General features: G+C 64.1%; 3 protein-coding genes across 4 annotated transcripts; all 3 read right to left on the reverse strand.

Moving 5' to 3' along the window:
- Nucleotides 1-2614: 2614 nt before the first annotated feature.
- Nucleotides 2615-4761, reverse strand: MCRIP1 (MAPK regulated corepressor interacting protein 1). 2 transcript variants are annotated; one of them, XM_090059850.1, is made up of 5 exons: nt 4568-4761; nt 4376-4491; nt 4164-4259; nt 3866-3955; nt 2615-3258 (listed from the first exon to the last, which is right to left on the reverse strand). In XM_090059850.1, exons 1-4 carry the CDS (start codon nt 4573-4575, stop codon nt 3891-3893), a joined length of 285 nt encoding a protein of 94 aa, XP_089915976.1. In that variant the 5' UTR covers nt 4576-4761; the 3' UTR covers nt 2615-3258; nt 3866-3890. The 2 variants fall into 2 exon arrangements, with proteins under 2 accessions (XP_089915976.1, XP_089915974.1); XM_090059848.1 differs by having other exon boundaries at nt 2615-3955.
- A 154-nt stretch (nt 4762-4915) lies between these two features.
- PPP1R27 (protein phosphatase 1 regulatory subunit 27) lies at nt 4916-5853 on the reverse strand. The gene is made up of 3 exons (XM_090059847.1): nt 5671-5853; nt 5445-5595; nt 4916-5377 (listed from the first exon to the last, which is right to left on the reverse strand). The coding sequence occupies exons 1-3, from the start codon at nt 5840-5842 to the stop codon at nt 5254-5256; spliced, it is 447 nt and encodes a 148-aa protein (XP_089915973.1). The 5' UTR covers nt 5843-5853; the 3' UTR covers nt 4916-5253.
- On the reverse strand, nt 5756-18615 carry P4HB (prolyl 4-hydroxylase subunit beta). The gene is made up of 11 exons (XM_090059846.1): nt 18394-18615; nt 18106-18312; nt 17246-17379; nt 16927-17064; nt 12998-13102; nt 12653-12778; nt 12063-12263; nt 11238-11358; nt 10859-11040; nt 10401-10484; nt 5756-9742 (listed from the first exon to the last, which is right to left on the reverse strand). The coding sequence occupies exons 1-11, from the start codon at nt 18575-18577 to the stop codon at nt 9656-9658; spliced, it is 1569 nt and encodes a 522-aa protein (XP_089915972.1). The 5' UTR covers nt 18578-18615; the 3' UTR covers nt 5756-9655.
- Between the last annotated feature and the right edge of the window lie 417 nt (nt 18616-19032).

Here is a 19032-nt window from a genome sequence, read left to right on the forward strand (position 1 = left end):
CGCCCCGCACAGCCGGCTCCCGGGCGCCCGCGGCGCGGGGCGCTGCAGGCGGGGGCCAGGCCTCGGGCGCGGGCCGCGCGCGCGCCTGGGGCGCGGGCGGGCCGTGTGTGCACGACCGCCCGGCGCAGCCCCGGGGCCCGCGAGGGTCACCTCCCGGCGGGGCCGCGGCCGGGCGGCTCGTGGCCGGCCTGGCGCGGTGATTTTCCGCTGTTTACTCGACGAGCGCAGGCCCCGCGCCGCCCGCAGGGGCCACGGGCGGCCGGGCGCGGGCGCGGAACAGGAGCCGCCTGGAGCTGCGGCCCTGGCGACCGGCTGCCGTCACCGGGGGCCTCTTGACGCGCTAACGAGGCTAATTGGAGCAAATTGCCGGAGCACGCGGCGCTTTCCGAGAAGGTAAATACGGTCACGGCGAGGCACCGGGCCCCGCGCGTGCGGCTGCCGGCGTCGCCATGGAGACCGCCCACCCCGTGCCCGGGCCCCCGCGCCACGTGCGGGCAGGGCCGCGCCTGGGCCCCGCGCACACGGCCCCGCCCCGCCCTCGGGGGCCCCCGCTGACCCGCGCGGCCCCGCCCCCGCCGGCAGCGCCGAGCCCCGCAGCCAGGAGCGGGGCCGGGGGCCGCGAGTGCCGCCGCCGCGGCGGAGCCTTGCGCAAGAGCCTGCCCGGCGGGCGGAGGCGCACGCAGCCGGCGCCTGGGCACACGCGCGCCCGGGGCCGGGGGCCGCAGGGCAGCCACGCACCTGCCGCCCCCCCCCCGCGCGGGGACAGTCACGATCGTCCCGGAACAAAGGCGCCAGGGTCCCCGCCCGGCCCGCAGGTTCCCATGGCAACCGGCCCCGCGCGGCCACACCCGGCCCGGCCCCACAGCGCGGGCTGCGGGCAGGGCCCCGGCTCGTGGCGCGGGGAGCCGTGCCCGCCCTCCCCCGGCACGGCCGCGGCTCGCCCCGCCCGTCTGCGCCGCAGCAGAAAGGCCGGGCCCGGCGGGAGCGGCCCGCACGCGGCGCTTGGCTTAAAAGGCTTTCCGTGTACCGGCTGCGCAGCGCACCGGCCCGGGTCCCCGGCCGCCGCCCCGGGGCAGCCCGGCAGGCCCCGCGCGCGACCAGGGCGCACCCACGCCGGCTGCACGCGCGAGCCGTGGGCCCCGCCGCCTCCGCTCCCAGCCCCCACGCCTGAGGCTTCCCCCGAGCAGGCCGGGGAGCAGCGGGCGGAGGGTGGGAAGACGCAGGCCGGTCCCGCTTGCACCGCCGGGCCGGCACACGGAGCAGCCGGCGCCCGTGCTGGTCACGGCCGTGCGGCGCAGCTGAGGGAAGGGACCTCTGTGACGAGGGGACCGGGCTCAAGGCCTGTGCAGAGCACGGCCCCAGGCCCGGAGTCCGGCCCTGGCATTAGTGCAGCGAGGGAAGAGGATCTGGGCGTATCAATAGCCACAGCATTTAAACCCCCGGCTGAGTGGCCACACGAGGGCTGCCTCTCCCCGCGCCCCGCCGGCTACTCAGCACAGCCCCGGGGCTCCCAGCACCTGCTCCAGGGCCCAGCCGCCTGCCACCCCAAGCAGTCAGCGGCCTGGGGCCTTCCATGCAGGAGCAGCCCCAGGGCCAGCAATCCCGCAGCCAGCTCAGCCGAGGGGTTAAGAGCGCCACGGAGCAGCTGCGGAAACACAGCGGGCTCTGGGGAAGGGCAGGAGCTGGGTGCTGCGGAAACGGCCCCCTCCACGGCACCGGGCTGCACCCCACAGCAGGTCCGCGCCTGGGAAGGGCCCGCTCCTGCAGGCACCCCGCAGCAGCACCTGCCTCGGGCTGCGCGGCCACGAGTGCTGCCCGCCCGGCCCCGCAGGGAGCCGGGCGCTCCCTCAGGCGCTGTCGCAGCCTTCCTCCCACTTCGCGCTGCCCGAGGAGCTGCCTCGCTGCACCGCGGCCCCTCAGAGCTACTCCCTGCTCCCAAGCCTGCGAGCTGGGAACGGCTCCCAGGCTCTGGGGAAGCCGGGTCAGAGCGAAGCGGTGGCTGCAACCAGAAGCCAGGGCGGGCGAGGGGAGCTCGGGGCAAAGGTCACATCCATCCCATGAGCATGAGCACGTCGCCGCTGCGGGGCCACGATCCCAGGAAGCCGCACAGCCAAAGGGCTTTCAACCCAGAGCAACGCCCTGCAGGGGAGAAGCCAAGGGGACTGGGACAGGCTCTGGGACTGGAGCAAGGGTCGCAGCCCGAGCCTGTGGGCACCCAGACAAGGGCAGGCTGTCACGGGGAAGGGGCCGGCGAGGTGGATGCTCACAGCCCCCACGCAGGGGCTCTGTCCCCTGCAGCAGCAGCCACCCACAGCGCCGGAGCGCGGACGTGCGGAGCGGGAAGCCAGGGCCTCCCGCGCAGCAGAGCAGGCTGCTGGGGCCTGCACAGGCCGGGCTGAGGGAGCTGGGCACGGGCAGGTGAGGCAGGGCCGGGGCAGCGTGCTGGGGACAGCGCAGGGATGACAAGGGCGCGAAGCTGCCCTGGCTCCTGGCACCATACAGGGAAGGGAGTTGGGGGCCCCACTACCCCAAGCCCACTCCCCAGCTCCCCCCACCGCAGAGCACCCGAAGCAACGCGGGGAGAGGGAGTGGCCTGGAGCGAGGAGAAACCAGGTTGGGCTCAAAAGGAGGAACCAGCTTTTATTTACAAGACTCCTCAAGTGACAGACGACAGAACAAAGGGATCGACACGGCTCAGGCCTGCGCGACCAGGGTAGGCGACAGCCACCGCCACTCCCGCCTGCACCCGTGCCCGCAAAGCACGTGGCCCTGCCAGGCCCAGAGCTGCCAGCCCAGGCCACAGCCCCCTCGCCTCACCAGGGACGACAGCAGAGACCCTCGGCCTGGCTGCGAGCGAGGCCATGCCGAGCGCGCCCAGCCGGCACTTCCTGGGCCCCGGGGAGAACGAGCCGCAGGCTGCTGCCTCCTGAGCTGTCCGTGCCCGACGCAGCGGCGTCTTGGCCGCGAGCTGCCTCTGGGCCGGGGCAGGCGGAGACGGGGGAGTTGGGGCCGCTCTGGTACGCAGCCAGGAGATGGTACGCAGGCAAGCGGGCGGAAGGAAGCAGCTTCCCGCAGCAGAGCCAGCCCTCCTGCCGCAGAGCTGCCAGGGCCCTGGGCAGAGATGGGCCCGAGGCTGCCGCTGCGATGGCCCCTGGGGCTCGGCCCCGGTGTCAACGCTGCCATCCCATCCCACGGGGGGGCCTGGCAGGGAGCAGCTCCACCTCAGAACCGCAGGTCGCACCTGGCCCAGCTCTAGCACTGGGGACAAACCCGATCCTTACTGCCAGCTCCCCTGCCTGGGCAGTGCTGAGCGAGGCAGCGGGGGCTGTGGGGAGGGCAAGGCGGCCCCTGCCAGCCGCCAGGCTGCAGGGAGGTCTCCAAGCCTCCTGGTGCCGATTCGGGGCAGCTTGCCCCACCTCTGCACCAGGCAGAGCTCAGCGCCTTCCCCGCAGCTCTCAGGGCCGCCCTGCCCTCTCCCCAGCCAGAGCTGGTCCGTGGAAGCTGGGGGAGCGAGGCGCTAGACCCAGCCCTGCTGCCACCGCAGGGCCACCTCGCGCAGGCGTCCCCAGCCGGAGGAGCCGGGGCACTCTGCAACCAAGAGAGCAGCGCCAGGGCCGAGAGGGAGAGGGGGCGACCTCACGGGCCGACACGAGGGGGAGAAAGGCAGCCGGAGGCCGGGGGGAGCTACAGGGAAGGTGCCCAGATCCATCACGACAGGCTCCGGGCAGCCTCGGAGTAGGTCCTCCGCCGGCAGCGCCAGAGCCCGGCCCAAGCCGCCCGCCTCTCCCAGGGAAGCACAGACCAGGAGGAAACCAACACGAAGTGGCCCAGGTAAATCTGCTGGAGGACCTCAGGAGACCAGCACCTGCCGGCCGCGCCGCGCCTCCACCTTAGGACTTCTTGGCATCCGGCGTGTTCCTCCTCTTCAGGTCGCTCAGGTCGAAGGGTTTGAACGCTGCCAGGAGGGAGGGAGCAGGGTCGGGGCAGGCTCAGCTCCACCAGTGCCAGCTCCTGGCCAGGACCGACCCCTCGGGCTCAGCACCGCAACACGCTCCGGCTCCGGCCCCGGCAGCGTGCCGCGCACCCGCTGGCCCCCAGCCCTGCCCGCCCCAGGAGCAGGCCCCCCCCCGCAGCCAGCGGGGGGGCCCGGGAGGGGCGCTCACCCTTCAGGCTGGGGTTCGGCATCTTCTCCACGTACTCCTCCACCAGGCCCCGCTCGCTGCCCGACATGCGGAGGTCTCGCTCCACGCACTGCCAGGCTGGGAAGGCAAGCGGGGGTGAGGCAGGGGGCAGGCGACGACCCGCGCCCGCCCGCGGGGCGGCCCCACGGGCGGCGGCGGAGCGCGCGGCCGGGTGAAGGGGCGCGCGCACGTACCCTCGTGGATGAAGCGCACGTTCTCCTCGTGCGCGGGCGTGAACAGGTCGCTGGAGCTGGGCGAGCGCGCGCCCCCGCTGCGCTTCCCGCCGTACACCACGCGCGGCACCGGCGAGCTGCGGGCACAGCGCGTGAGCGGGGGGGGGGGCGCGCGCGGGGGGGCGGGGCGGCGGGGGCGCGCGCGGGGCTCACCTCGCCATGGCGGCGGCGGCGCGTGCTCGCGGGCGGGCTGCGACGGGGCGGTGCGCGGGGCCGCGCGCGGGGCCGGGTCGGGATCGGGGCCGCGCCCCCCTCACCTGGGCGCGCGTCCCCGAGCTGTCGCCGCCGCCGGGCCGGGCCGGAAGTGAGCGCGCGGCGCGCGCAGGCGCGGGGGCGGGGCCGGGCGGAAGCCCCGCCCCCTCCGCCTCTGAGCGAGCGGAGCCGGCTGCGGGCGGGGCCTGACGGTATCCCCGCCCCCAGTGACCGCGTCGAGCCGAGCCGAGCCGGAGGGGGCGGGCTTGTCGGTAGCCCCGCCCTCAGTGAGCGAGCCGAGCCGGAGGAGGCGGGGCCTCCTTGATCTTTATTGCCAACAAGGTACAGCCCGGCCGGAGCGCGCAGCCCCGCCCCGCCCCCACGTCCGTGTCCGTCAGCGTCCCGCGTGCAGCGCCGGGCACCGGCACCACTCCTGTCCCGTGCCGTGCCGTGCCGTGCCGTGCCGTCTCGTCCTGTCCGCTGTGCGCAGCGCCAGGCACCGGGCATGTCCCTCGTGCGCAGCGCCGGCCCGGCCCGCGCCGTCCGCTGCCCGCCTCGCCGGGCCCGAGCCCCGCGCCGCTCCCGCCCCGCGTGCGCCGCGCCGAGCGCCGGGCCCCGGGCCCCGCCGCCTCCGTGCGGCCCGGCCGTCACTGCACGCGGTCGGCGCGGAAGAGCTGCACCAGGTCGGCGCAGGCCGGGTCGATGAGGTCCGCCGGCGTCTCGCCCTCGTCGTTCGTGGCCTCGCGCTCCGCCCCGAGCGACAGCAGGTACCTGGGAGCACGGGGGGAGTCAGCGCCGGCCCCGGCCCCCCCGCGGCCCCAGCCCGCGCCCCGCAGACCTGGCGATGTGCGCGTGGCCGTCGCTGCAGGCCATGTGCAGGGCCGTCCAGCCGTTCTCGTCGCGCTGGTGCACGTCGGCGCCGTACTTCACCAGCAGCTTCACGCAGTCCAGGCTCCCGGTGAGCACGGCCTCGTGCAGCGCCGCCATGCCTGCGGGAGCCGCGAGTCACGGCCGGGCCCTGGCTCCGCGCCCGCCGCCGGCTCCCGCCCGCCGCCGGGACTCACCCGAGGGGTAGATGGTGTCCAAGGAGACCTTCCCGGCGCGGATGAAGCGGCCCACCTGCTCCAGGTCTCCCTGCCGCACGTGGTCCTGGAAGACGATGTCGTTGGGGAAGCGGACGCTGCGCCGGGCGTAGCGGCTGTAGCGGGGCCGCGCCACCGGGCAGTAGTACTTCATGGCAGGCGCGGCCCGGGCGCCGGGGGGGGCGGGCCCGCGCGCTGCACGGTCCTGGCCCGCGGAGCCGGCGGGCGCGGCGCGGTGCGGGGGCGCGTGCGGGACGCGGCTGCGGCGGGTGAGCTCCCTGCTGCGGATGGGGCGCTCCGAGGACGGGGCTGCTTATATACCCTCCGCGGGCTATTTTGGGCACTTACAGCTCATGCTGTTTGCCGCGAGGTTAGGTTTTGTAACCGAGCTGCCCTGCCCTCCAGCCTCCCGCTTCTGGGCACAAGCCGGCGGCTCAGCTTTCATCCCACCTGTCGACGTGCCCGTCCCAGGGCCAGCTCTGCACCCCGGCGGCGGGGCCGAGCCGGCTCGCAGACGCATCCCCGACCGCGAGAAAAGGCCAGAAGCGGCCCGGCCCGAGCTAAGTCACCCTCTGGCTGCCCGGGGGCAGTCCCGGCCCTGCCGTGGCCAGTGACCCGCAGCAGAGGCAGGAGGGCCTCAGCCCCCCGGCTGCCACCGCGGGGCTCCTGGCACCTCACGGAGCTCAGCCCGCGGGGGACTCCCACCAGCACCACGGCCCACTGCGGGTTTGACGCTGGAGCGACAAGAGGTCACTCAGGGCCTGTGCAGCGCTCCCAGCCTTAACCCCGGGTGCGCAGCACCCAGCGGCGCCATTCTGGTCCTGTGACTGCAGCCAGCCAGGATGACCCACGGTAAGCACCTCCCCTCCCAGCCCCCCGGAGATGGCAGCACCTCCCCTCATGGCACAAAACCAGGGAGACCCAGCCCATCCCTGCTTGGGAGGTCTGGTGCCCAGCAGGCCAGGCCAGGCCCCAAACTCCCGGTGCTGTGGCAGACGGCTCGGCAGGTCGCTGCTGCGCCCCCAACCAGCCTCGTCTGCTGGACCAGCGACTCTCACCCCTGGGAGACTTGAGGCACCGCTCCGCAGCACAAGGCACATTCAGACGCCGCCTGCCCCTGGATTGAACTCATTTCCTGAGCACAGGGAAGTCACTGAGCACTTCCGCTGTGGTAAACAAGGGAGCAAGACCAGGGCAGGGCTGAGCGTGCGGGACATTGTGGCCTCCCCCCTGAAAGCCGAGCTTATCTCATGAGCCACAGCTCGCATCATGTGGCAGTCCCCAAGCCCCCCCTAAGAGGATCTCAGTACCCAACTGAGCATCCCCGTGCTTGAGCCCGAGTAGGACAGTGGGACCCTGGGGCAGCCTTGGCTGCCACGCAGGGCCAGTTGCCTTCTCCCTGCGGGCCAGGACTCCCTATCCCAAGTGAGAAGCTGCTCATCCGATGCCAGCCTGCCTCGGCTGCCTCCTGCTTTGCACCTTGCACCACATAGCCCCCGCTCCCACGCCCCAGCCGCTCTCCGAGCCAGTCTCGGGCAGTCCTTGGAGGCAGCCACTCCGGGCCCAGCTGAGCCATGTTTACGTGCGGTGTCAGATGAACCCAGCAGTGAGTGAGTGGCCCAGGCCGGTTGCTCCCTCCCCTGTGGGGCTGGCAGCCAGCCACCTGGGCCCAGAGAAGGGCTGACTTGAAAACACCTCCCAGCAGGAATGTGACAAGCAGCCACTTGGGGGGGAGGGGGGTAGTGACCTGCTCTGCCCGGGAGCCAGGCAGGTGCTGCCTGGTAAACAGCAAGCCTCAGAGCCGGTGCCCTGTGCCTGGAGGTTTCTGCACCAACTTCACAAGCAGGGTCAGCAGCACCTGCTCCAGCACAGCAGAGCTTGGTCTCCATGGCTACCCAGCCAGCTGCCTGCCCCCAAGGCCCGGGGGTATCAGTGCAGTCAGCTGCACCACAGCCACCTGCCTCCAGCTGGAACAGCATCAGGGCAGCAGGGTTGCCAGCACTAGCGGATGGCAGAAGGGTGCCAGTCCCATTGCCCAATGCACTCACGCACCCCGACGTAGGCACAGGGGCCTAACACTCAGCCTGTGACATTTGGAGCCTATTTGCTTACAGAACTATTTCCCATGGTAAGTGGCCAGCTTAGAAATAGCTGGAGCTGCAGTGGGGTCATGTGAGCCCCAGCAGCACAAGGTTCCCTGGAAGCATTCCTGGAAATAAGGCCTGAGGGGGGTGGCCCCTGCCTTCAAAGCAAGCCTGATACACACCTGTATAGACCAAGGAACTGAGGCATGTAGGGAGCACACAGATCCTGGCAGTTTCTCAGAGTCTCCCCCCATCCACGTTGTCATCAATAGATGTGCCCAAGGTGAGACCAGAGGACAAGGGGGCAGCTGCAGCAGAAATGAACTTCCAGCTCCACTCTGGCAGTGCCCATTGCTCCCAGCCAGCTCAGCCCAGAGCTCAGCCTGAGGCTAACAGGAGCTCACTACCTTGCTCCGGTCTGGGGCAGTGCAGCCAAAGTAGCCTTTGTGCTGTTTGTGCCATCCCCCACAGGGAGCCAGGGTCCTGCTGTGCCCTGGGAAGCAGCACCACCCCCACCCTGCTCTGCAAGGACCAGGGCAGAGAGGTGCTGGTTGCTGTTGGGGAAGCACCAGCAGCAACTTTAAGACCTGTTTTCTTTCCAAGTTTGCTGTTGACCTGTGCTGGGTGCAGGCCCTACTTCTAGTACAGGCTGCTGGAGGCAAATGACAAAGTGCCTTCACTGTAGAAAAGAGGGAAGCAAGGCAAAGGGACTTGAACTCCGACCCCTCATCACCAGCTGGGAGCACACAGCCATGGGCCACATCCAAGCTCCTCTGCTTTGGAGGGCTGCAAAATGCCCGTGCCCCAAGCAGATGACAGCACTTGAGCTAGGAGGCCCCTGCCCCCTCCTGCCCTAGGTTCCAGCTGGAATCAAGGCCCCAGCATTGGGGAGCACTGCTAGGGCCACGGTAGACTCAGACAGAGGCAGAGCCAAGCTAGTATTAAAATCTCAATTTTATTTGGCCAAGTTCAGCTCAGTGCTCCTGTGGTGGAATGCTCAGAATGAGCCCAGCTCCTCAGGGGCCTTCGCAACACCCCCTAGCCCCGGTCCCCTCCCTGCCCCCTACCCACCCCCTTGCTAAGTGTCCTGGTTGCATTCCATCAGGCCCCAAGCCCCCTGCCTGCCTGGTCACCCCACAAAATAATGCACAGAAAGTGATTGAGCAGCAAGGAGATGACTCTGCTGAGTCTTGTCTAAGCAAGCGAGCCCACTGTGGGATCTTCCTACCCCAGGGCTTGCCACAGCCCATGCCTGCCCTTGCCACACTGGGACTAGTCCTCAGGATCTTGGAAAGCAAGTGAGGCTGCCTCGCTGGCCCCAACAGTGAGGAAACTCCCCCCACCCCCACATTAGGAGGCCTGCCAGCTTGGTGGTCCCACACACACACACTCCCCCCCCCCCCCAACAAATCCCAGCTGTGACAGTGGTCAGGGCCCTGCTGGGTTGACAACAACTATAGACTTCAGGTTTGAAAGAGAAAAGCCTAAGCTTCCCTGGGGGAGGTTACTGGCAAGGCTCCAAATGAGGAGATGAGTCGGTACTGCCACTCCACAACCCACTTCTACCCAGAGCAACAAAAGTATGTGGAACAAAACCCATGTACAGGAAGTACATTACAATGAAGGAGAGGCCCAGGTGGCTGGGCTGCTACTTAAGGACAGATCCCTTCCCAGAACTGGAGGAGGGAGGGGGAGAGAGCAAAGGGGAGGGAGACAGTAGAGAGCAAGCAGACAAGGGAAGGGCAAAGGGTATGTTAAACCAATTCCTGCGTTTCCAGTCACTCGCCTTCCGCTTTAAATCTTGATGGGTTTCTGGACTGGCCTGGCCACTGGCAGAGCAGCCAGTGTAGTGTCTGCTGGGGTTAGGCAGGTTACTCTCCTCTTTACAGCTCGTCCTTGTGGGTTTTCTGGTCCTCTTCCTCATCTTCTTCAATATCTGCCTCCTCATCAGCCTCTACATCCTCTAGATCCTGCATTTAAAAGACAATGGGTTTATCCCCAGTTGTGGGCTCTGGTCAGGCAATATAAATAGGACTCTGCGAAGCTGAGGTATCCAGAGCAGCTCCTCCAGCCAATCTGCATGAGACAAGCAAAGCCCAGGGGCTTACTGCTACAGAGCTCAACAAGCTCCCAGATGCCAGTGGCTGCACTGATGACCACCCTGAAGGCAAGAGCCACACCCAGTGACTGCAACTAACAGTGCCATTTGTGTTCCCATGTACTGCAAACACTATCTTAATGCAACCAAAACAGCCATGGCCCACAGTGCCTGGAGTGTCCTAGCGCATCCCCCCACCCCCAGTTGCTGGAGTCTGAACTCTATGCACAGTTCATTTTTCCGGTACCAATCTCGGCAGTTTCCACTTGCTTGCGTTTCTACCACCCACAGATGGGGGTTTACCTAGTCCCTGCCCAACAACCTGCTGCATCCCTCAAACCTCTGAGCAGCAGGGCACCCTGGCCTTTCAAACACCCCCCTACTTAGGCTGGCTGCCCCAGCAGGGGTGGTTTATGCTGCAGCCACAGCCCCACAGCATTTGCTGTGCTGCGACAACAGCCAGAGACCTCTTCAGCAGTCAGGACTCCCCAAAGGAAGGGATTCTGACACAGACCCAAGTGGTCACTCACATCATCTGCAGCACCATCCTGGCCTCCGCTCTCCAGGAACTTCTGGAAGCCTTCCAATGTCCGTTCCCCATTGTAGTCTATCACCTGCAGGCAAAGCCAGAGAGGTCTGTCACGCCCGGCTGGAGCGCTGGGGCCTGGGAGCAGGGAGTTCCCTTTCTGAGCAGCAGTTGGACATGCCAAGCAAGAGGGAGTTTAAACATTCACCTTTGCCCATAGGAGACCAAGAGAGAGCCCAGCTCAGCCACTAGACTCCTGTGATCGCTGCGAGAAGAGAACAGCCCACCGGTGAGTGCACCGTCCTGCTATGCGCCGGAGTCCCCCACTCCTTCCAGACTTCACACCGACCCATCTTAGGCTCTCAGCACCCTCCCCACAAGTCACCATGAGGCTCCCAGAGTGCCCTGCTCTCCCTAGTTAGGAGCCACATGCTGTGCACTGTAGCTCAGCAGCTTGCTTACGTTTCTGCCAGAGCCTGCAGGGAAGAACTTGAGTGTGGGAAAGCTGTGGATTTTCACTGCTTCCACTTCGTTGGCTGTCGAGTCCATCTTGGCAATGATAATGTTCTCATGGTCTTTGTAGGTCTCACCCAGCTTGTCCCAGATGGGAGCCAGCTGCTTGCAGTGACCACACCAGGGAGCATCTATACATCAGAAACAGGCATGAGCCTGGAGAGCACTGAGCAGACACGTCAGGGGGTAAGCCCTCCTGCAGGTGCTCAGTCAGGCTGGTCTGAGCCAAGCCTTAGGGAAGGTTCTTCCCCCCCTGGTCACCTGGCACCTGTGGAAAGGTGCCTCCTCCCTCTCCCACCTGTCCCTGTGGGGCACTCAAGATACTCACAGAACTCCACAAACACATTCTTATTCTCATCAAAAGCAACTTCTTCGAAGTTCTTCCCAACCAAGACCTTGACAGGCTGCTTGTCCCAGTCATCAGAGAGGTCCTGACTCATCAGGTGGGGCTGGAACCAGAGAGGCAAGTGAAAAGCTGGCATGTACAGCAGCGAGAAGTCTGCTGGCCAAGTCACATCCCTAGGAAAACCTCATTTCTCCAAAGCTGCTGAACGGCTGAGCCACATGCTATAAGCCATCAGATGACGCCACCATTTCTTCCTCCTCTTTAGGGGAAGTTCCCTGCCCACTACCCTGGACAAGTCTAGGCTGAAGGCTCCCTGCACGGGAAGCCTGGTGCTTGACTCTGTAGAAAAACATGCTACGTGCTGAGCAAGTCATTCCCATGCGAGCCAAGCCTGCAGATGGTGCTGCTGCAGTCAGTGCAGCTCAGCTACGCATGGCTGCCACCATCTTCAGATAGGCTGTGTGCAGCCCCAAAAAAGCTAGCAGCCCTTCTCTGCCTGCCAAGACAGAAGCTGCAGTTGGACGCACCCCACCAAGCTCACATGACCTGCAGAAAGAGCAGCCACCAGCTTCATTGTGGAAATGCTCAGCATATTAAGGTGGCTATTTGTGTGCTGGCACCCTGCCCCCAGGTTTGCCCTTTGAGTCTTAGCTTGGGGCTCAGGCAAAGCTATGCCATTAGACAAGCTGCGCAGCTTGTCTGAATGACTCCTTCCTTCTCCGTGAGACTAGCATAACATTTCACCCACGTTCCACAACAGGAATCAATTGCTCCCCCCCGTCGCTGCCTGCAAAGTGGTCCCATTACCTTGATTTTGCCCTCCAGGAACTTGCTGCAAAACTCTTTGATCTTTTCAGCCGTCAACTCATCAGAGTCTGGCTTGTACTTGGTCATCTCTTCCTCCAGGGTGATGAGGCGCACAGCCGGGCACTCCTCTTTTTTCAAGCCAAAGAATTCCAAGATCCTCTGGTTGTCGCTGTGGTCGCTGTCTATGAAGATGAACAGGATCTTTGGAAGGAAGCCAAAAACAGAGACAGTGAAGACAAGGCATCCCTTAGGGAAAGGGCACTGCTAAGCCTCTCATGCTGCCAATCAGCTGGCATCCCCTCTACCCTGGAGCCCCCTTCACCTCATGCCAGCGCCATTCTGGGGCTGCAGGGATTGAGGTTGTGCACAAATGTCCTACACCTGGTTGAGTCTGAGACTAGCCAGTTGCTGCATGGTCAAGTGCACTGCAAGCGAGACAGCAGTGAAGGTGGGCAGCTGGCACTGGCAGCTGAGAGCCAGGCCCAGGAGCAATTGCTGGTTGAGAGGCTGGAAGCTTGACAGCTGCAGTAAGAGCTGCCCCACAGACCAGGTGAACAGCCAGGCCCACCAACAGACCCTGCCCATCTCACCTTTCCCTTGAAGTTCCCAGCAGCTGCCTTGAAGTTGTCCAGTTTCTCTTGGTAGTCAGCAACGCTCTTGGGCAGAAACAGCAGGATGTGAGTCTTGATCTCTCCTCCAAAGATCTTTGGAGCAGTCTGGAAGGAACACGAGAGCTCTGTCAGAGGAGGTACCTACCATGGCAGCACCAAGGCTTTTCGGAGCTGCTGACCACAGGAGACAGCCAGACTAGAGCTCTACTTAGGCTTCCCGCTCCACTGGGCTGCAACAGGGTAGGCTCCAACCCAGAACACAGCCCCCAGTTTCAGTCCAGGCTTCCTCCCAGGCCTGCCACTTCCATGGAGCAAAGGCCGTACCTGCTCTGTGAACTCGATCACCAGAGGCAGCTGGTTGGACTTAATGAAGTTCAGCAGATTCTCCTTCGTGATCTCACCCTCAAAGTTGTTGCGACCTTCATCAAACTGGAGAAACAAAAGAGATTGCCTTAAGAGCAGGGGAATACAAATGCCTGCACTGAGGGAACAGAAGCAATGAGTAGTTGCAGGAAGGGTGGTGAACTCTGCTCCTGGCATAGTTCTGCACAACCACACAAGGACTTGTGAAGCATGCCACTGACGGGCTCCAAATTTAACAGCTGGTTTCACAACATTCTGGGATGCATTGAGCAAGCCAGCAGGAAGGCGCCACAAATCCCAGAGACATGGTCACTGGGCTCCAGGGGCAGCTCCCCGCTGTAGCTGATCAGTCGACTGGTCAGTGGTCAGTCAACTGAAAGCCTATCAGCATCAGCTGGCAAACTGGGGTGTTCACAAGTCCACGTCCCCACCAGCAGGGCCCACATGCAGCTGCCAACATAGGGGCCTGAGGGAATGCATCACCCTTTATTGTTAGAGACAAGAGCAGATGTTAGAGCACAGGTGCCAAGTCCCCTTCATACCAGGACACCCATTTCCAGTTCTCAAACCTTTCCGGGCAGCAGCAGAAGGGCAGCCGCTGGCCCACTCTGATCCGCTGGGCCAACAAAAGCCTTGGGGTAGGGGGTGCTTGCACATTCTTGGCAGCAGCAAGGCGGTGGAATGCTATTCCCAGGGTGACCAAAATGTTCCCACAGCGGGAAGCCTCGACCTGCCCAGCTCAGGAGGATGGCTGGCTGGCGTAATTTTAGCAGCAACCGTCAGCCCCTTTCCAGGAGTTATTCCTCCATCCCCTCATGCCTTCAAAAACACCATCGCCACTCAGTGCTCAGACCCACGTGGACGCCACAAACAATGGAGGAGATTGGTGAGCAGCTCAGCCCCTTTTCCAGCTGGGGTCCGACTCCAGACAGACGGTGGCTGGGGGCTCTCATTGGTAACCAAGCAAGCCTCGCTGCCATTTGCTTTGCTGGGAAAGCAGGCATATTTATAGTGTGATTGTGGCATTGCCACTGCATAAGGGCAGACATGACAGGAATGTTCAGAGGCTGAAAGGCACCCACTTGATTTCACCCCCTCCACAGGCCAGCTCGTGCCATGGACATTCTGGTGCAGCTTGACTAACTGGGCCCATGTCATCCCCCGCCTCAGACACAGGGACAACCAAGCCCAGGTCCCCCAGATCCCCGCCACCCTCAAGTTCACCCGAAGTGGAGAAACCTTGAGACCTAAGTGTCCCCAGCACCTGCCCAGCTGGCCCCTCGCACCTTTGACAGCAGCCAGAGAACAAGCAGCAGCTCTGGAAACCAACCTAAAGACTGTAACTAGGGGTTGGATCCCTCAGATACAGCCAGTGAGGCCAGCCTAGACCATGGTGGAAGGAGTCCCTGGCAAGGGGAATGTTCTCCCCAAGAAATTAGGGGGGCTGTGGTGGCGACCCATTTGACTGTGGGTGTCTACAACTGGCTGGTGGGCCGCACCCAGACGATGGTAGCAGATGGGACCTTCTCAACCTGGAAGGACGTGGGCAGTGGGGCTCCGCAGGGCTCGGTCCTCAGGCCCGCACTGTTCAACATCTTCATCAGTGATTTGGACAAGGGGGTAAAAAGCACCCTGTTCAAATTTGCTGATGACACTAAGGTGTGGGGGGGACGTGGGCACACTGGAAGGATGCAACAGGCTACAATCAGACCTAGACAGGTTACAAGGGCGGGCAGACGAGAATAGGATGGGTTTCAACACAGACAAGTGCAAGGTGACGCACCTCGGGAGGAACAACCGGCACCACACCTACAGGTTAGGCAATTCCCCTCTTGACCCCCAGATCCCTTTCCACCTCCGTGCTGACATCACTGACTCCAAGATGAACGTGGGCCGGCAGTGTGGTGAGGCAGTTAGGAAGGCCAACCGCACCTTGTCATGCATCCGCAGATGCATCTCGAGCAGGTCCAAAGGAGGTGATCCTCCCCCTCTATGCGGCACTGGTCAGGCCGCAGTTGGAGTACTGCGTCCAGTTCTGGGCGCCACACTTCAAGAGGGATGTGGACAGCATGGAGAGGGTCCAGAGGAGGCCACTCGTATGATATGGGGACAACAGGGCAGGCCCTATGAGGAGAAGCTATGGGACCTGAACCTGTTCAGCCTCCAAAAGAGAAGGCTAAGGGGGGGGGATCTTGTGGCCTGTTATAAACTAGTTGGGGGGGGGAAGAAAATTAGCAGGCATTGGGGGAGTCGCTGTTCCCCCGAGCACCGCCAGGAGTGACCAGGAATAACGGTCACAAGCTGGCAGAGGGTAGGTTTAGGTTAGATATCAGGAGGTGACTTCATGGTCAGGGCAGCTAGGGTCTGGAACCAACTTCCAAGAGAAGTGGTGCAGGCTCCTACCCTGGGGGTGTTTAAGAGGAGGTTAGATGAACATCTTGCTGGGGTCATTTGACCCCAGTATTATTTCCTGCCATGGCAGGGGTGGGGGTCGGACTAGATGATCTGCTCAGGTCCCTTCCGACCCTAGAAACTATGAAACCAGCATTGAGGAGAACACACGTGAGGCAGGGATGAGTCAAACCCCCTCATATTTGTGAGTACCTGAGGTAGCAGAAGGTCTTACAGACACCTCTGGAAGCCCCAGACAGCCAGGGCAACCATTCTTACCATGGGCGTGAGTTGCCCTCCTCTTGTAGGAGGATCTAGTCCTCCCAGCATAGGTCTTTGCTCCCATCCTGGGAAATAAGTGGGTGTGAAAACCCCTGCAAGCAGATACCCCAGCCTGGCATTGGGCAAGGCTGGGCACATATGGAAGTGCCACAAATGGCCATCCACACAATACACCCAGTGCTGCAGTTCCCAAAAACAAGATGCTCCTGCCTTCCCTGAGGCTGGTCCCTGTTGCATCCAAAAAGCAACAGCTGCAGCAAGTTACATTCTGCAGATGAGCCCTTCTGGTGAGAGACACTGGGAGTAGCACAAGCACATTACTCCAGTTTAGAAATGCAGCCCCTTGGCCTTCTTCAGGGAATGCTAGAGAAGAATGAAATAAGAACCCAAGAAGCAACTGCCCTGGGACAGATGGGTCAGATTGGATGCTCACAAAGTGACACTTTCAGGTCTAATTTAGGAGTTTAAAGCAGCTTCTGCCTAGTCTCGCTGCCTGGCAGGTACCAGCCCCAGCCGCTCTCCCAGGGAGCCTCAGTGTCCAGCCTCTCAGGCCTCACCAACGCAGCCCAGAGAGGAGGCTGCTATTCTGATGGCACCAACCAGCTCCTTCCTCCCAGCCCACAGAACACACCAGACTCACTCTCCACCCCCCAGGCAGTAGCTAGGCAGCTGACACTGCATGCAGATCACAACCATTTCCAACTCACCGGCCAGCTGACTGCCAGGGCAGGCCAAGGCCAAGGACATTAAAAGGCAACCTCAGCTAAAGAGCAAGGCAGGGAAGTGATGCAAGGCTGTAGGAAGCTGGCTGGGCTACAGGCTGCCAAGCCCAGCAGTTTATGGCAGAACACCTAGACACGCTGCTGTGATTGCCCAGGTCTACTACTTTACAGAAGCCAGAGACCCAAGACAGGAAGCAGGCTGAAGCTAGAGCCAAGGCGGCCCACAACCACAGACCCCTGGGGACGTGAGTACAGCGCTAAGCCCAAAGGGCTGACTGTGCTGCCCTCTCCTGAACAGATCTGCTCCGTACTGAAGCAGCATGGCCCCTCAGTGTCTCTGCGCACAGCAGCCCTGACAGCTGGTGCTTTTGCTTCCCCTAGCTGCTAGGGGTTCACGCTGCATGAGCAAGGACAAGACGACAAGCTGAAGCCTTTCCCCTGGAACACAGAGAGATTCAGAACTGAGTCCAGGGTGCAATTCTAGCCACCCCTCACCTTCTTGAACAGGACCACCCCATCCTTGCTGAGCTGGTATTTGGAGAAGACTTCCCCACTCGAGGAGATACCAAAAGGAATGTCATCAATGGTCTCAGCAGCCAGCAAAAACTGCTTGGCAGGCTCCGACTCGGTGTCCTGGGAACAGAAGGAAGGGTTAGCCTTGCGCCTCCGGTCCCACTGTCCCACGCCCCCAGTGATGAAGGCTGTACACCCCAATGCTTGTGTGGCAGGGGAACGAGCACCTCGCAACCACAACCGGCTTCCTGCAAGGCTGCAGACACCCCCCCGCCCCCAAGGGCCCTCACCCACGCTCTACCTTGAAGAACCCAATCACAGCAACTTCGCTGGCCTCCACCAGCGCCTCCGCTGCAGCGATGTCGGCTAGGGTGCTGGCTGCTGGACCAGTGCGCTTCTTCAGCCAGTTCACAATGTCATCAGCTTCTCTGCCAGCTGCAGGAAGGGAGAAGGGAAGTTTGTTGTTGCCTCAACTCCTGCCCCCAATCCCAAGAGCCACTCTAGCACCGTGTCTGGAGACAGCATCACCGGCCACCTCCTTCCACTTGCCACCGTCTCTACTCCCCTTTCAGGTCCCAAAGCCCATCCCCAGAATGAACCTCCTGCCTAACATGCTCTGCCCCAGCAGCACACGGGCACTCAAGGATCCTTCCCCTATGCGCCGCCTTGGGCACTGGCCCGCCCCAGGGGTTTAGACTTTGCTCCCTCTGCGTTATCAGCAGAGCAAAGCTTCCCTGGGATTTCATGCAAAGGTGCAGTCTCCTCCCGAGGGAACCTAGATGCTGCGGGTCACACTCCCCCGAGCAGCGAGGCTTCGCCTCTGCCAAGGTCCCCTCATGCTCGCCCAGGCAAGGGAGGCTGCTCCAGCAGCACTCGTGGCACCTGCCCTAGGAAGAGGTTTCCAGCCCTGGGTGGTGGAATAGCCACCTAGTGACCGTCCTACCAGCCCCGTCGCCAGAGGGGGAAGGGGCGCACGGAGGAGCCCAGCCAGACTCCCCGTGCCTCCTCCCTGCCCCGGCGCCAGGCAGGTGGAGCAGGACCAACTGCTTCCCTGCAGGGACTCTCCGGCCTTGCCCCCGGCACTTCCTCGTGGGGCTCCTCCCCGCGTGGGCTGGACTCGCCCCACCACCCCACGCCCGACGCGGAGCCGCACCCGCTCACCCGTGTACTCGCGCGGCATGGCGCGGTCGCCGTTGCGGAAGAACTTGATGGTGGGGTAGCCACGCACGCCGAACTGCTGCGCCAGGTCCGCCTCCTCCGTGGCGTCCACCTTGGCCAGGCGGATGGCGGAGCCCGCGGCCTTCAGCTGCGCCGCGGCCTTGGCATACTCGGGCGCCAGCGCCTTGCAGTGTCCGCACCAGGGCGCGTCTGCGGGGGAGCGCGGTCAGTGCCCGGGCCCAGGGCTCTCCCCCCCAGCCTCGACCCCGCACCCCCCGGCCCCGCACTCACAGAACTCGACGAGCAGGTTCGGGTGCGCCGCGAGCGCGCGGTCGAAGGAGGCGGCGCGCAGCACGAGCACCCCATCCTCCTCCTCCACCTCCACCTCCTCCGCCGGGCCCTCGTCCGCGCGCAGGCCTGGGCCCAGGCCGACGAGCAGCAGCAACGACAGCGGCAGCGGGATCACGGCTCTCATGGCGGCGGCAGAGCGGGACGGGGCCGGCCTCGCCCGCCTCCCCTTATACCGCCGCCTGCTGGCCGCCGCCCATTGGCTGCCCCCCGCCGCCGTCTATTGGCCCGCGTGGTCGGCCCACCCCCCCCCGCCTCGGATTGGACGCGCCCCTTCGGGGAGGTCGTGTGGGCACCACTCATTGGCCGCTCGGCCAGCTGCCGCGCCTCGGATTGGCCGACTCCAAGGGGCCCCGGCCCTCGAACGTGGCACTACGGAGGGCGGGGCCCGCGCATGCGCGGCCGGAGCCGGCGAAGTCGTTCGTGGTGGATTCTGACTGGGCCGCGCGGCGACCTATCCTGGAAGCGGAAGTCGTGGCGGCGGCGGTCTCTTCCGGCACGCTTGCTATGGGTATGCCCGTTGGTGCTGCTGCTGCTAGCACCACGTGTGGGCCTGCCCCGCGACGCTCCTGGTCCCGCCCG

Source organism: Crocodylus siamensis, chromosome 8 (assembly GCF_052110815.1).
Source record: "Crocodylus siamensis isolate JL-2025a chromosome 8, ASM5211081v1, whole genome shotgun sequence".
In the NCBI taxonomy this organism is placed as follows: Eukaryota; Metazoa; Chordata; order Crocodylia; family Crocodylidae; genus Crocodylus; species Crocodylus siamensis.